The 16,132-nt window shown below is 40.7% G+C and overlaps 1 protein-coding gene across 2 annotated transcripts in view; it reads left to right on the top strand.

Moving 5' to 3' along the window:
* The window catches only part of Astn1 (astrotactin 1), a 310,253-nt gene that overhangs the window by 113,266 nt on the left and 180,855 nt on the right, over positions 1-16,132 (top strand). For both annotated transcript variants that reach the window (XM_027417274.2, XM_035445652.1), the window contains exon 2: positions 1,158-1,345. In XM_027417274.2, the coding sequence (XP_027273075.1) occupies positions 1,158-1,345 (188 nt within the window). The remainder of the gene's footprint in view (positions 1-1,157; positions 1,346-16,132) is intronic.

The raw sequence follows: 16,132 nt of genomic DNA, 5'->3' as shown, positions 1-16,132 counted from the left end.
ATTTAAAATTGCTTTCCTCTTTGTGGTTGTGATACTTGATGAGAATATATTCTAAATGTGCCTATATTACATCTTTTTTTATATCTATGGAATGATTTCTTTGGCTAAAGGTGATACATTTGGGGACAAGAAGCATGTCTTTTAAAAATGAAATTTTATAAGGTAATGATTTGTTCAAATGTGTATAGTAGAACACTGGTCCCCGCTTTGAGGTTCTAACAGTTGTTAAAGGGAGCATGGTCTGAAAGCTAAGGAAAGCCTGGAGAAGATGGATGAATCAGTGTTCTCTGCTATGGGGTGCCCTAGAACTCTGATGTGACACTGCTTCTGAATAAGAGAAAAGAGGGTATGGACCCAGGATGTTCCTGCAACAGCAATAGCCTGTACTACCATGCAGACAGAAAAAAGTTTTCTGGTATTTTTCTGTTGATGATAGCCCAGCTTTTATCTAAACCTCTGAGGAGTCAGGGAATGTTTGTACCTGTTATCGGGCCCAATTCACACCACTTTCTTCACACACTACATATGTTTTGTAAAACTAAATAGGAAAACAAAAAAGAATTAAAACATTTCTTTAACTGTCATGTCAAGTCATCAAACAGCTCCAGTGGTCTATGCAGCCCATGATGTTTGATGGCTTCACAAACATGCCACCAGCCCCAGTGGCTCTTCAGGAACCTCCCAGAACTGCTCCATAAATGCAGGTTCTCTACATAGTAATTACCAGCTTTTTCCTTGGTAGATTCACTGGCATCTAGGAGTAATTGCTATGGAGCTCACAGGTCCAGATTTACAAGAGGCAAACAACCTTGCATTTACCCCAGGGGGTTATCAGGTATTCAAACTGTGCAATGTAAAGGATGCTATTGATCACAGAACAAGGGGAAGAACTTGAATTTTCACCTCAGTATTTATCTCTCTGGGTGAGAGCCTGGTTCACTAGATTTATCACAGAAAGACCTGTGCGGATAATTCTCCTCTTCTCTAGATCTCCTGTCTACCTTGAGTTTAATAAGCAGCAGTAAGTCTGACTTAACTGTAGTCAAAAGCCTTTGTTGTCTGTGAACAGAACTGGCATGTTGGTACCAGAAACTAGGAATATGGAATCTTTGTCCAGTCCAGAATCTCACCCTGTGACTTTGGTGGTTTTCTTCCAGAGATCTCAGGGAATACGGAGGACATCCCTTTGGTGCGCTGGAGGCAGCAATGGCTGGAGAACGGTACTTTGCTTTTTCACATTCATCACCAAGATGGCGCTCCAAGTCTCCCTGGACAAGACCCAACTGAAGAACCCCAACATGAGTCAGCAGAAGAGGAACTGAGAATCCTCCACATCTCAGTCATGGTAAGAGCAGGCTAGCCACAGCCCTCTGGCCACACATAGCTTGTTTTACCTTGATATTAACAGTCTCAATGCCAGGACTATATTCATGAGTTTTTTGTTGTTGTTATTGTGATAACAAAATATCTTAGGTGAGTATTTAAGAAACCCACAGTTCTGGAGGCCAAGGGCATGGTATCTGTATCAATTCAGCTCTGCTATGGACCTGCTCAGCTGTATCACATCATGACATATGGTGATGACAAGGGCAGAAGTGGAAGAGATCACAACCTAAACAGAAAGCCAAAGGGGTACTACAATTCCCTCCTAGGGCATTGTTGATCAATATGAGGACTTCTCAGATGCTCCACCCCTTAAAGGTTCCACACCATCTCCCAATACTACCATTTTAGGGACCATGCTTCCAACCTTAGAGCCTTTCACGGGGAGGGGTCTTTTAAATCATTGCAATAGACATGGCTGTTTAAAATCCAAATCCATGAAGATCATTGAGCATGGTGATATCTAAACTTCCCATTTGTGGGGAATGCATCCATGTGTGCTGTTACGATTGCAGCTATTTCTACAGCTCACTTCCCAACTGTTCTTCCTAGGAACATCCCTGTATATGGAGTAGCTTTCTCCAACCTGAGGTACTATCAGGCTGTCTTAAAAAAAGGAATTATTCAGTTAACATATTGGACCGTTTTAGTGTACTTACTCCATGGAGGTTTGTTGGATGACTGACTCTCCCATCTGCTTGCTACTACCAAATCTTCTGTCTTTTCTTCCAACCAGAAGAAATCAGCACCCTGGTTTTCTCTTATCCCACAGTCTAGGGTATGCCAATAGATGTTCTGTAGCCTAGTTCCAAGACAGAACAATCGTTATCTTATCTATATGAAAATGTAAAGCCCCAAGAACATGATAAAATTCTTCTTAAAGTACTGGGAACGTACATTTAAGAATTTCACTAAAAAAGTGAATGCCATAATATTAGGGTATGAGGTGTGAGGGGTTTTTGATAGTGTTTTGTTTACTGGTGAATGCTTAGCAGTAGAACAATGTAATCACATGGCTAATGCATCACCAATACTTGTGGAACAAATGTACACATTTTCAGTGGAGACAGAAAATGTCTATTTCACTTGATATTAATGTGTTGGTGAGTCGATGATGCATTATCTATATATAAGAGTTCGTGAAAGCGGGTTGACACTTGACTGCATTCATGGGCTATGTGGTTAGTATACTGCTACTTCACTGCTAATATGCTCACACTGGCCCAGCCTACATCTTGATCTAACTTTAATGCATCTCTTGCTCTGATATCATTGCATATTCTTTAGTTCTACCCAGTACCACATTAGCCTGACACAGTGCAGAGAGAAGGGTAAGTTCTGCATATTTTGTTATTGATGACAGCCAGGAAGAAATCAGCACATTTTATATAGCATGAAAATCTCCATTATCCAAAATTTAGGATGAAAGACTTTCCCATAAAAAAAACCTTGCACATCTATATTAACTTGGCCATTTAAATAGGCACTTTCACAGACCCAGAATCTATACATCTGAATGAACTTTTGTGTAGTTAAAGTAACCATGAAGCTTTACTTTGGAGTTTATACTTTCATCATCAATTTAATTTTTATGCATGTATCCACCAGAGAACAAAGAAGAAATGCATGATATAGCTAAATCCAGAAACGCAAATAGCTTCATATCCCTCCTTTTTTATAACTCATCTGCCTGCATTCTGTCCATTACAAGTTCTTTACGATAAAATTTTATTTATTTTTTAAAATACTGGTTTAAAATCTCTCAAAATATAACCATTTCACTTCTTCAGTCAGTATCTTCATAGATAACTGGTGTGATAGGTTACCTTATGGACATAGGTACTTTGTTTAAACTCAAGGGTGGAGAAAGTTCTTGAATAGGAAATAATAATCTCCAATGTCCAGGTGAGTCCATGAATGAACTAGAGAATGGCAACTGTTCTATTTCACAATTGAGATTAATGAGTTGCTCCTCGGAAGGCAGTATTTGTGGACTCTTAATCAAAACATCTATTCTTTCTCAGGAAAGGTTATCTTCTTCAGTGTGGGTTATGGCTTCCAGACAGTGGCCAGATCAAGCAGGCAAACACAGTTAGGCCAAAACTAGATCACCTTCACCTTTGTAATTCCATTTTCTCCGACAACCCATCTACCCTGACTTGTGCTCATAAGTGACTTTAGTTCTGTTTTCTGTTTGATTCAACACAACTATGAAGAGCTTGCTTTTGTCATACCATTTTTTTAATGCCAAGTAAAGAAAACCATATAAAACTCCAAGGATGAAATTTTGGTGTGATTGTATCAGAGCATCAGCCCCTGACTACTAGAGATTAAGACAGGAGCTATGTGAGCAGGGGTTTGGGTAGGTGAAACGGATATAGGGTAAATAACTGGCCCAAAGTAGCCTGCAGCTTGCCCTAGAGGCTGTATCACATAGTCAGTGCATCAAGGACCCTACATTCCATCCTTAGAGTGAGGCGTTCTAGCAAGTTCTCCACAATGTACACACAAGGATGTGCACACATGTTCATCAGTGGTTTTAAAGACAGAAACATGCTGACCAAGAATGCCACAGGGCTTAAGGTAATACATTGTGCTATAGCAATAACTGCGAGACACACTACACAGTTACTGTCTCTGTTGAGAGCCCTGAGCAGGGATTAGTGGACAGTTGACACTGGAATGAAGAGGAAGCAGTGTTAACCTCTGAACTAGCTTTCAGAACTTTCTTCATTATAGGCTTCTAGTTACCCAACACAGAACGGCAGTAACATTTAATTTTCCAAATCAAATGGATACTTCTTTCAGCTTTCTTAGTTTACTGTATCTCATTTTTTAGCTAGGCTGGAGGAGGTAGAGGTTTAAAGGGTACATGCAAAGGATGAGAATGGCAAGTGTTATGTTGCCTCTGCTTTGGCCGTCTGGATGTGATCAGACCTCATCTCCGTGAATACTGAGAAAGTCTTTGACCTCAGCCAGAGAGTGGGGTCCCAGAGTGAACGGATCATTGCTGCCTTCCATCTATCTTTGTCGAAAACTGCTTCTCGGTGGAGGCTGAAACACACCTGTCCTTCCTGCTCTGCCCATTCCCATTCCGCACACCGCACACCACACACCGCACACCGCACACATGCTACCTTGCCATCCTCAGGCTGCTTCTCCAGAAACAGTTTCAAAGCCTGAAGTTGAGGATCTGCCCTCAGCTCAAAAATCAAGCCTCAGGGTATCCTGTTTGAAGATGTCGTTCCGAGAGTCTCTGATGGCTTCTTCTGAGGAGATTCGAGAATTGGTAGACTGTGTTTGATTCACTTTATACCATATCCCATAGAGGTAATGTAGGCAGCTATTTGAGGCATCTGGAGTGTGGCCTGATAAATGTCAGAAGAAAATAAAACCCTTTGGCTACTGATAGTTTTGGACAGTGATATGCATGTGGATGATATCACCCCAGTTCTCTTACTCATAAAATAACAAGAGCAGGGATATTTTTTTATCAACTCTAATGATCAATAATGATATGCTTTTCAAACAGATTCAAAAATAGACTCATTTGAAAAAACTGTAAGGTTATTATCAAAATATGAATATGCCCCCACTAAGAAGTTTTACATTTAAGTTTGGCCGGTAATCCTAAATATTTCCAGTATGTACAGAGGGAATGAATGATTTTGTGAAAACCTGCAGGTTTACATTTGTCAGTTTGCATTCACACTTTCCTCAGGTGTGTTGCCTTTGTGCAGAGACTAGTGTTTATTTTCATATTTTGCCTTCCCTATACTTTATTCTAAACATGACACGGAAGGAATTATAGAATGACTAGTAAAGGTACCTTCTTGTATCCTTCTGAGACAACATAAATGAGAATGTGCAAGCTCACTCTCCTACTGTGCCCTGTACAAATCTGTCATCAGCAAAATCAGAGGCTTGCAAAAAAAAACCAATACTCCAGCTGGGCGCTCGGCAATTTAAAAACTTTGACAAAAGCTTTCATTTTTTTTTCAATCACATCCTAAAATTTTTGAATTAGTTTTTCAAAGAGTCACCATTTCTTCCTTTCAAACAATAATTGCATTTCCCTCCTGAAGTCTTACGTTACTGCTTTGAGGGTCAAAGGATATATTTTAACCTTCTGCATGATTCAAACTGGATGAAGAAATTTATTCCAAAATGTACAACATAATTGACACTCAGAACCATGACAGTACAGAAGCATCTTCTTTTGCAAACTCATGAACAAGTGCTAGCAGAGTTGATGAATCAAAACTGAGTGTGAATTTTTAAGCAGAAGTTAAAAAAAAAAAAAACCTCAGCAAGAAGGCACATTGTTTATTCCACAGAAGACTAGATTTTTGACACGATTTACATCAGATAGTCAGAAACTGTGCAGATGTGAATGTCTACATGGTATTTCTGCTAATTTACCATATGATGCACAATTTTTCTCCTCAGAGTATGGAAAAAGAATCTAATGGTGCACAATAGAATGTAGATGTATTATCTCTATATTTCATGCTTTTAATTAAAGATAGCAATGGTAATAGATTTCCTAAATGCACATAGGTTGGTTACATTTTTCATAGCAGCCAGCCTTCAGTTTTATCTGTCTGCCTGTCTGTCTGTCTGTCTGTCTAGTTTTTATTGTGATAACTCCTACTGCTAGAGGATGTCTTTTGAATGTTAGCCCACTTAGACACAATTTACAATTTTGTGCGTGGGGAAAATGTCTTTGAGTTTCAGTGTGTCCTTCTGAGTATTCTGTGGACAAACCCACCAGTCAAGACTAAGGGCTGTTCAGGACCACTGGCCCTTTGTATGTGAAGTCAACATCTTCAGGCTCCTGCAGCCTCTGCTGGTCAGAATTCTCGGAGGCTTCCCATCCTTAAGCTCCCTGCTCCTGGGGGCTTCATTTAATTTACGGTGCAGAGTTCATCTTGAGAAAAATATCATAATTATAAAAATTTGAAGACAAAAGAGACTTCTGGTACTGCAAGAAAGTTCTAGAGTCTATTAAATAGAGAAAGAAATTTAGGAAAGGTCCATTCTGGAGAAGCAACCTTTGGGGCCTGGTTAGTCTAAGGCCTCTCAAAGCCACCCATGGGTGGATCCTGTTTACAAGGGCTACACAGCAGCATTGAATTAAAAGTCCCCATCCTAGCTCCTAATTGTTCTTTTCAAGGTCAGTCCAGTTACTCAACCATCCCATGTCACTTTGCTTGGAGCTGTCTTTCATTCATTTGTAGAGCACAGGCACCTAGGATATAGGAAAGTGGTCTCAAATGTGAAAATCCTTGCCATCAGGACCTTCAGGTACTTAATAAGTGCTCATGGAAGACACAGCTGGATGTTTTTTTTCAGTACCTTTCATCTTCAGCAAATTTACCATAAAATTCATTAGCAAATAGATGAATCAAGGTCATTTTTGCAGGTTTATGGTCAGCCAATATTATTTGTGTCATTCAAACCAGGAGGCCCCAATTTAACAAGGCCAATCCTTTGATCTCCAAAAGTCTAATGGAAATGCTTAGGTAGGTGTTATACTGCCAGGAAGGAAAAGACTGGAATAGTAAGTAAAAAACACAACAGCCAGATCCTGAGTCATTTGCTTGCCATTCAAGGCTTTTGTCATGTGACTTGGCTGACTTACTGGTCATCCCTGAATCTGTCAATGGCATCACTAGATGTTTTCCCTTCTATTAACAACATGGTGGGCAGTTTCTACAACAATCAATAAGCTCTCTAAAACAAATATCTTCTCTCTGTTTGGGAGATGGTTATGCAAAAGCCAGGGTACACAAGGAAAGATACCCAGACTTCAATAGGGGTTTGTCATGCAAACCTCCCTGTCTGTCACTGTGGAATGGCTGTTCTCCTGCCAAGCACTGGGCTCAGGTATGTGTGAATTCCTTTGCTGATTCAGTGGCTCGTCCCTCCAGTTCCCAAGCAGTACCTTTCTGTGTCCCTGTGCTGTCAGAGTTGGGCTACAGCATAAGCCTGTTCTTGATTTAGAGCTGGGGGCATAGGCTTCTAATGTTCATTTTACCATGTCGGGTAAAATTTACTGGCCTTCCTGGAAGCTTCATTATCTCATCTGTGAGATGACTGCATCGGTGAGGCTTTCTAGGGTTAAGAGAATGGAGCTTCACTTGAGCTCTACCTGTGGCAGATTTTCACTGCAGGACTTCCTAGGGAGATGTGAAAGACAACACTCCTGATTTCAGAAGGCAGATTTCCATGGAGGGAGGCTGGAAAGTTGCTTTCAGCCTCGGGGTTCTCAGCCTGGCTTCTTCACACCCGTTTCTACTGTTTGGTTCTGAGTTAGTGTCTTTGTCAGGTCCACTCTGTTTCATTTTTCTACATTCTCATGATTGTGTGTGTTTGAAGTTACATTTACTCTTTAAGTCACCTCATTGGCTACCCCTCCAGATGAAGCTTTTCCAACCTCATTTCCATTGTTTCTGTTTTCCTTCTCTCTAATTCTAGCTTCTAGGGTTGGGGGTCGGGGACAGGCAGATCTAACCAGTTACAACAGTTCCTCTTTGTTCAAAGGTTTCATCTCATGTTAACCCATAGGTTGACAATAAACATAATCCTGATCTTTCCTGTTGGCTGCGGTTAAGGAGGAGGTGGGTTAGTGAAACATTCCTGCTCCTAGAACAGCAGATAACAATATATATTAGCAGAGTTTGAACAACAACACTTTCACTGTGAATTTATTTGGCATGATACACACACTAAGATCTAACTTGAAGAGCTATAAGGAGAGTCAAAAGATGACATAGGTACCGTCGCCATCACTAACCATCATCATTACCACCTGTCATCAAAATCTGAATTTGCATTTGCCTCATGCCAGGTATTGTTTTAAGCGTTTTCCACATATAAATGTTTATTTTCTAGTCTCATCACAACACCACACAATATACATTGTAAGTGTCTGATTTATCAGAAGATGTGACTAAGGAATAGGCAGGGTAAGTGTCATACCTAACTTCAATAGCTAATTATTTACTGATCCAGAATTTGAATCTGGGTAGTCTGCAGAGTCTAGGCTCTATGTGAGCAATGCATGTCTTTGTTGCTGTGTGCACTTGTATGTGTGGATTAAAGCATACACATAGATAACATGCATGCAGAAGTGACTAGACAACGTTAACACATTAGTTCTCACCATCCTTGCTGAGACAGAGTTAATTTTTGGTTTTTTGTTTTTGTTATTTTTTTTTATTTTTAATTTTTGCAGATATACAGGATAGCAGGACCATATGCTTCTGGGATGCCTTGCCTTGGTCTCCCATGTCCCAATAGGAGCACAGTCATTGCATGGATACCGGGGATTCCAACACAGGTCCTCATATTTGTGATGCAGATGCTTTTCCTGATAAGCATCTCACTGGCTTTAGCGTCTATACTTGTAGAAGCGTGCCCAATTCAGCCCTGTCCCAAAGGACATAATCAACTTGTATTTAAGTGTGTTCATTAGCAATTTGCATTGTCTTTTGGACAATTGTTACTTTGGCATATTAAGTCTATGAGCACTAGGACCCACTGGCCTGGGAGAACACAGCTTTCTGAGGCTATACCAGGCAGCTGACCTCAGGAGTTCAGATTCCGTTCAGCTCCACTAAGCCCACCTGCTAACCTTGGCTTCCACTGCCCTACCTCACAGCTGGCTTTGGGTTTCTTGGCAGGGAAAGAAGACACTGGTTGGGGAATTCCAACTCTGAAATTGTTACAGTTGTGTAGCCATAGGTTCAAACTTCTCCATATATGTGATTTCATACTTTTTCGGAAAGTTTTGGGAATCAGAAAGTTCTCTTTCTAAGCATTGCTGACCTACCATAGATTTAAACAACTCATTGACTCATTCTCTCGTTTTACTATTGATTCTTTCATTTGATACCATTTTTCAGGTATCAGACTTTTTTAGATACTAAGTAAATAGAAATTAAATATGGCAAGGTCCTGCTTTCACAGAACTTTAATCATTTTATTAATATTTGATGTTTGAGGTTGGCTCTTGGCAGAACTGACAGCCAGGTAAACCTTTCATTGTTTGTACCTTCTTTCAGTTTTGCTGTATGTCCTAAACTTCAATGAGACCCACCAGCTTCCCCATCTTCCCAGACACCAAGGGAAATAACAAACAGGCTGAATTTTCACAAAGATTTTTGCTGCCTTTTAACCATCTGATGTGATAATTCTGTTCAGGAATTTAGCTCACTTGATATAGAAACTGACAATATACTTTTGAATATTCTGTTTCCCTGAATCCCTGAAGTTCCTTTTGAGATCAAGAGTTGAGCTCTTTATGGAGTTTAAGTTAATATTTAGGGACTGAAGCACTCACTACTCTTTCCTAGGTCCCTGTTTGGTTCACAGCACATGTATGGATGCTTACAACCACCTGTAATGCTAGCTCCAGGTGATCCAATGCTCTCTGCCCTCCTGGGGCACGTGCATACATGTGATGTACATAAATTCACACAGGTACACACACACACACACACACACACACACACACACACACACACACACATACACACACCTAAAGAAAATAAACATTAAAGCTAATACTCAAAATAACAAGGTTATTGCTTACTAAGCCCTGTATTCTATCCACAGAACTACACAAGATCATTCTTATGCCTAATACCAATAACTTTTTGTAGAAATTTTGTGAAATGGGTTCCAGATGTGAACACTGAGACTTAGGGGAAAACCATGTACACCATGAGAAGTGAAACCAGGAGACTTAGGGGAAAACCATGTACACCATGAGAAGTGAAACCAGGATTCAAGGTGTTTGTATCGATTGATCTTCGCTGCCACATTCCTTGAGTGGGTAGCTTCAGGGTTGTCTGACATGTTCAGGTTTCCAATGTGCATGCTAGTTTTATTTCTTTTGGATAGCACAGCAGAAATCCTATACTTGATGAAGATTAGGATGATACATACATACGGCACTGAGCAAATGGCCACCATAGTGTGATCTCTGAGCTACTTCAAAAGTCGAAGAGGGGCTCCAGACAGTGAGATTCCAGCTTCAAACCAAGACTGGGTTAGCTATGAGAAAACAACAGCCCTTGAGAAGCCCATTAGGCCTGTAAGTTCTACAGCATTGAATTTCAGTGACAGAATTTACTCCAAGGGCTTCACTATCAGAGAGACTGACTCAAATCATAATTCTATTACTTGCTAGATTTTCCAGTGACATTGTTGAAATTGCTTTATCTCTTTAAACTCTCTTTAGGACAGGGATAGTAATAGATCTTACTCAAGGGGTTCTTTTGACGATTACATAAGGGATTCTTGTACAGCACTTCCTAGAGTGCCAGGACTATTGGAAGTGTCCAGTAAATATCAGCTAGGTAAACTCTCACATACTATGCAAATTGCCTGCAACAATTTTGTGTGCAAGTTGTTACCCAGGAGGCCACTACCACAGGGAGCCATAGAAGCAGCTGGGTTCATAGCAACCCCCTCCAGAATCCTGGAGGATCTGTGCTTAGGGAAAAGATTGAGGCAATTAGGGCCATGAAGGCAACAGAATTGGTTTATTACAAACTATGGCATGTGTTCATGGATATCCAGGCTCTGTTAGGCCTCTGTTTCATTGTTTACAAGGTTTCCTAGCAGGTATCCTATGGTGTAGGCTATAATCCCATCTCCAACTTCTCTGGAACTACTTCATTAGTATACTTAATTTTTAATCAAGCCAAATGATGTCATTATGGGAATTCCTTTTCTGCCCGGGTATCCATGCGTACAAAGGTTGTTATTCCTTCCATTCAAAATAGGAAAAGAAGATACAGAATGAAGTTGTAACAGTCCTGGCTAACATTATGGGAAAACACAGATTTTGATTCCTGGTACTGTTGTCTTTCTCCAGACAATACTGCTGCTGCTTCTTACTTAGCTTATCCATCAATCAATTTGAGGATTTTCTTATAGACTTTAAGTAGCCTTTAAATCTGATTGTAAACCTAAACCCTTGGGCTTTTGCTAGAGACATAATAGACTTGAATATAGAAAATGGAGCCAGCTATAAATCCACAGAGAGAACCCTTGCAGGGACAAATATTATCTAAACTTAAAGTCTGTTGAGGGCTGCTGGTAAGCCTTTGTAGCTCCAAGGGCATGTGAGCTGTTTCAACTGCTCAACTCTTGCCAAAATACTTCCCAAACTCCTATATAGAATATATGGATATATTGGCATGACTTTTTTAAACAAAACTTTATTTACCAAAGGAAGCAGTGGGCCACATTAGGACCATAGGCTATAGTGTGTGAGTTTGATCAAAGAAATTCTCATCTTGTCTTCAGAACCTAAAGAGACTAAAATCTAACAACCTGTGGGATAAGTGCTGAAGTCTCGTCTTCATTTTGAAAAATGGTTAGTCACTAGTTTAGTCAGAGACCCATAAATTTATTATAATTATTACTTAAGGCATATATTATTCTTGTGAGAAATTGAAGGCCATGAAGTATTCACAAATTCAAATGAACTTCAAGCACATTACCTATTTCTGTGAGTTGCTGATGGGTTTAGTCAAGACACATGGAGAGAACAGTACAATAATATAAGCAGGATATTCATTATATGAACAATACAATAAGTAGGATATTCATTATATTCTATTTTTCTTTTCTGTAAGGGTGATGGTTCCTGTTTGTTTTCAACTTTAGTGCACACACAAATACTCCTTTACACTAACTATAAATGTATAGCAATGAGAGTAGAACTATACTCCCAAACACGGTGTAATGATGAGGTTGGCTTGTGTGGGGAATGTACAGGAGGCTTTTAAAACCTACTGGTTCATTGCATCCTCGCTGAGTCTTAGGATAGACAAAATTATTCACACCTTGTCTTATAACATCAACTTTTCAGTATCAGCATTCACTAGACATCTTGCTTTTCTGAGAGGATGATGTCAGTAGCTCATCCTGAAGTCATGGAGGGATCTAGTAAGGGCAGGTACTTTTAGCTGCTGCCATGCTATTTCTGATTCCTTCCATCTTGATACCTCTACCACTGTGTCTGACATCCTCGAATAGCCAGAGATGAGTCAAGTTGCTGAACTTGGGATGAATCAGATGCCAATTTGTTGATGTTGTAATGTGGCTGACAGAACTAAGTGCTTCATTGAATACTATTTGGAACCTGCTTTTTCTCTTCATCTCAGGGTCCCAAAACCTAAATCTTGCATCTGTACAACTATGTGTGATGGCCTGTGGTATAAATTCTGCTACCCAAATACCATAAAGAAGGCGGGGCTATAATGGGAGGTGTGCATGGAAGATGTGATACCAGATATGAAAGAATTCAGCTTTCATTTTCTCCTGTGCTGTATCTTATCTAAGGAAGCTGATGAAAGAAACTCAGACAGACTAATATTTGGGATTTGAAAGAATGGACTTGTCAGAATCTGGCATTTGCTGGCTTTAGACACATTCTTCCAGAGTGGGGTAAGCTGTCAGACAGAACAAAAATGGAAAGAGTCTACATCCCAACCGTGATGTCAAAGCAGCCATCTTTTATTCACTTTCCTTTTTCTAAATGTCATACAGTATACATTTCCACATCACCAGCCCCGTATTTCAGATGACTATGTTGGTCCCAATCCTTCTCAGTGTTCTATGGCTCAGAGCCAAACTTCAACATTTGAGACCCACAACCATGTAAGGCCTGTTCCCTCTCCTTGGATTCCACTTAAGGTGGGGATAGGGCAACATCACCCTATCCTAAGTGAGACTCTGCTGGCAGCTTCTATAGCAAAGTTGCATGAGTATCGACCCAGCTCTTGTAGCATAGCCTGTATTAGACCTGAATGACCTTAATGATGAGGATAAACAGGTTGGTGTGACCAGCAGCTTGAGGTTAAGATAAGGCCACTGGAATCCAAGTCAAGGGCTAAAGTCCCCTTTTTATCACATCCCCCCTCCTGAAAATTTAGGCAGAGCCCTCTGAATTTTCACCTGAAAATGTAAACTTTGGCTGAAATAAACATTCTGAAAACCATATTTTAATGTACTCCGTATTAGCATTTTCTAAGTATTTTAATTTAAATTGACTAATGTTTCCAGCGTAAGCTTATTCCATTCTTTATCTGGGGTGAAAATACCAATAAAAGCACAGGTTTGATGGTCTAGTTAATCATTTCAATGCAGGTTAAAAATAATATTTTTATAACACTAATGATGAAATTAAAATGTTTCAAACTTTTACCAGAAATTGGTGTGCCGTGTACTAGCAACACACAGGCAGGCTTTGTCCTCTGCCTTGGGAATCTCAGGTTAGATGACCTTGCAAGTAGCCTTGGGCTATCACATTCTGATAGTATGAATGTGAAGGACATGTGGGACACACAAGTCCCTGGTTGATAAACTTGAAAGTAATCTATGAAGAAACTTTCATTCCCTGCAGCTACTTTGCTCTTCTTTTTTTCCATTCATGAACATGAAGCAATAGTCTGGGGGGAACTGAAAACGTCAGGGCTGGGTGGCTATGGGTTAGGTGGGGTGGAAATTGTTGCATTTGAGAGGGAGGTACCTCTTTCCATTGTCTTTGGGAAAAGCTTGATGACTATGGTCTTTCCTCATAGCATTGTAGAGTCTCTTACTTAGCAAGTGTTACTTCCTCTCAACCTCTCTCAACTGTCTCCCAGGAAGTACTTCCAGATTTTCTGGGGGAAAGTACTCTGGATGGAGCAACCCTCAGAGCCCATGAAGAAACAGGCTATGGGGAAACTGGCTAAGTGTCCATACCCAGTGAGAAGCTTCAAGACTCCCTTTCCAGGGAGGCCCTCTGGTTCTCAGAACAAATTTGGAGAAGACAGGCAAAGAAGGTCAGTCATGCATTCTAGGCAGGTCCAAGTTTCTCTCTGAGTGAAAGGACATGGGCAGGATGTCTTCCTACTCGGGTCCCTGCTCTAGTCACCAGGTGTAGCAAGATTTTGGGCCTCTTTGATCAAACTTGATGCTGCTGTTTATTTTCACCTCATGTCATCTAATGGAAAAAGTGAGAATAAGAAGCAGGTCTTTAAGCTATTCAGTAAAGTACTGTAAGCATGTCTGTCATAAGGTCTGATTTTTGCATTCAGAAATTAAAAAAATATATTTTAATTTAGAAAGAAGATTATTTACATGTCAATCCCAGGTTCCTCTCCCTCCCCCCTTCCCCTGCCCCGCCCCCAACTAACACCCTACCAACCCATACACTTTCTGCTCCCCAGGGAGGGTGAAGCCTTCCTTACTGGGTCTTCAGAATCTGTCATATCTTTTGGGATAGGACCTAGGCCCACCCCCTTGTGTCTAGGCTAGGGAGTATCCCTCCATGTGGAATGGGCTCCCAAAGTCCATTACTATGCTAGGGATAAGTGCTGATCCACTACAAGGGGCCCCATAGATTTCCGAGGTCTCCTCACTGAAACCCACATTCCTGAGGTCTGGATCAGTCCCAGCTAGTTTCCCAGCTATCAGTCTGGGAACCAAGAGCTCTCTCTCCCTTGTTCAGGTCAGCTGTTTCTGTGGGTTTCACCAGCCTGGTATGGACCACTTTGCTCATCTGTCCTCTTTCTCTGCAACTGGATTTTAGTTCAGTTCAAGGTTTAGCTGTGGATGTCTGCTTCTACTTCCACCAGCTGCTGGGTGGAGGCTATAGGATGGCATATAAATTAGTCATCAATCTCATTATCAGGAGAGGGCATTTAAGGTAGCCTCTCCTCTGTTGCTTAGATTGTTACCTGGTGTCATCTTTGTAGCTCTCCAGACATTTCCCTAGTGCCTGATTTCTCTTTAAACCTATGTCTCCCTCTATTATGGTATCTCTTGTCTTGCTCTCTTCTGTCCTTCCCCAACTCAACTTCCCTGCCCCATCATGTCCTCCTCACCCTTCCCCTTCTCCCCCACCCTTTTTTTGGTAAGGACTACTTTATCAAGTTAGTATCATTCCAGGTGAATAGAGTTATAGAGAAAGAACAGCCAAATGAAAAAAGACAGTTATTTCACTTGAAAATCATCTGCAGAAATAAATAGTGCATTCCCATTTATGTCTTATCATCCAGGCTTCCCCTTTCTGTGGTCACTGACTTCCTGTTCATGTGCCCATCATGACTAATGGAGTCTCCTGTACTGCCCATCTTTCACCAAAATTATCATATTTCTTTAGATGTTTCTAGAATCTCTCCATTCTATTTACTGCAGGTATAGACCCCTTATCTCCCCTTTAGGCCAAGGCAAGGGCATCTGTGTCCTTCCTCTGACCTGTTTTTAAAATGTCCCTCTCATTACCATTGATTCATAAAACCTGGCTCAAACTCTATTCTCTTCAGGTTAAAGTGGCTTACATAGAGTTCTCTCAGCTCAGAAAGCTGAAGTCTAAGGTGCCCAACATTTCACAGCCTTACAACCATCTTCCATGCCCCCTTTTCTCTGTCCTAGCCACCCTGGGAAGCCCCCCTGCTTCCTCGACCCCTGGCTGTTTAATACTTCCACATTTTAACTAGCAATGCCCTTTGGCTTACAATGATTTTTGTCTCTGAGTGGGGTCACCTCTTCTCATTCTTTAAAATTCATCTCCACCTCTTGATTTACTCTAGGAAACTGTCTCCAACTGGTCTTTCCTATGTTCAGTCATGATATACATTTCCTATTGCCCTTAGCTGTGCAAAAAGATATCTCCCATAAGACAGCACTCCTCACAAGGCATTATGCATTTCTGTGTCCTAATTGAGCACCTTGCCTTCTG

Source organism: Cricetulus griseus, chromosome 5 (assembly GCF_003668045.3).
Source record: "Cricetulus griseus strain 17A/GY chromosome 5, alternate assembly CriGri-PICRH-1.0, whole genome shotgun sequence".
Taxonomy (NCBI): domain Eukaryota; kingdom Metazoa; phylum Chordata; class Mammalia; order Rodentia; family Cricetidae; genus Cricetulus; species Cricetulus griseus.
Note: the sequence above shows the minus strand (reverse complement) of the source record. Positions and strands in the feature narration are given on the sequence as shown.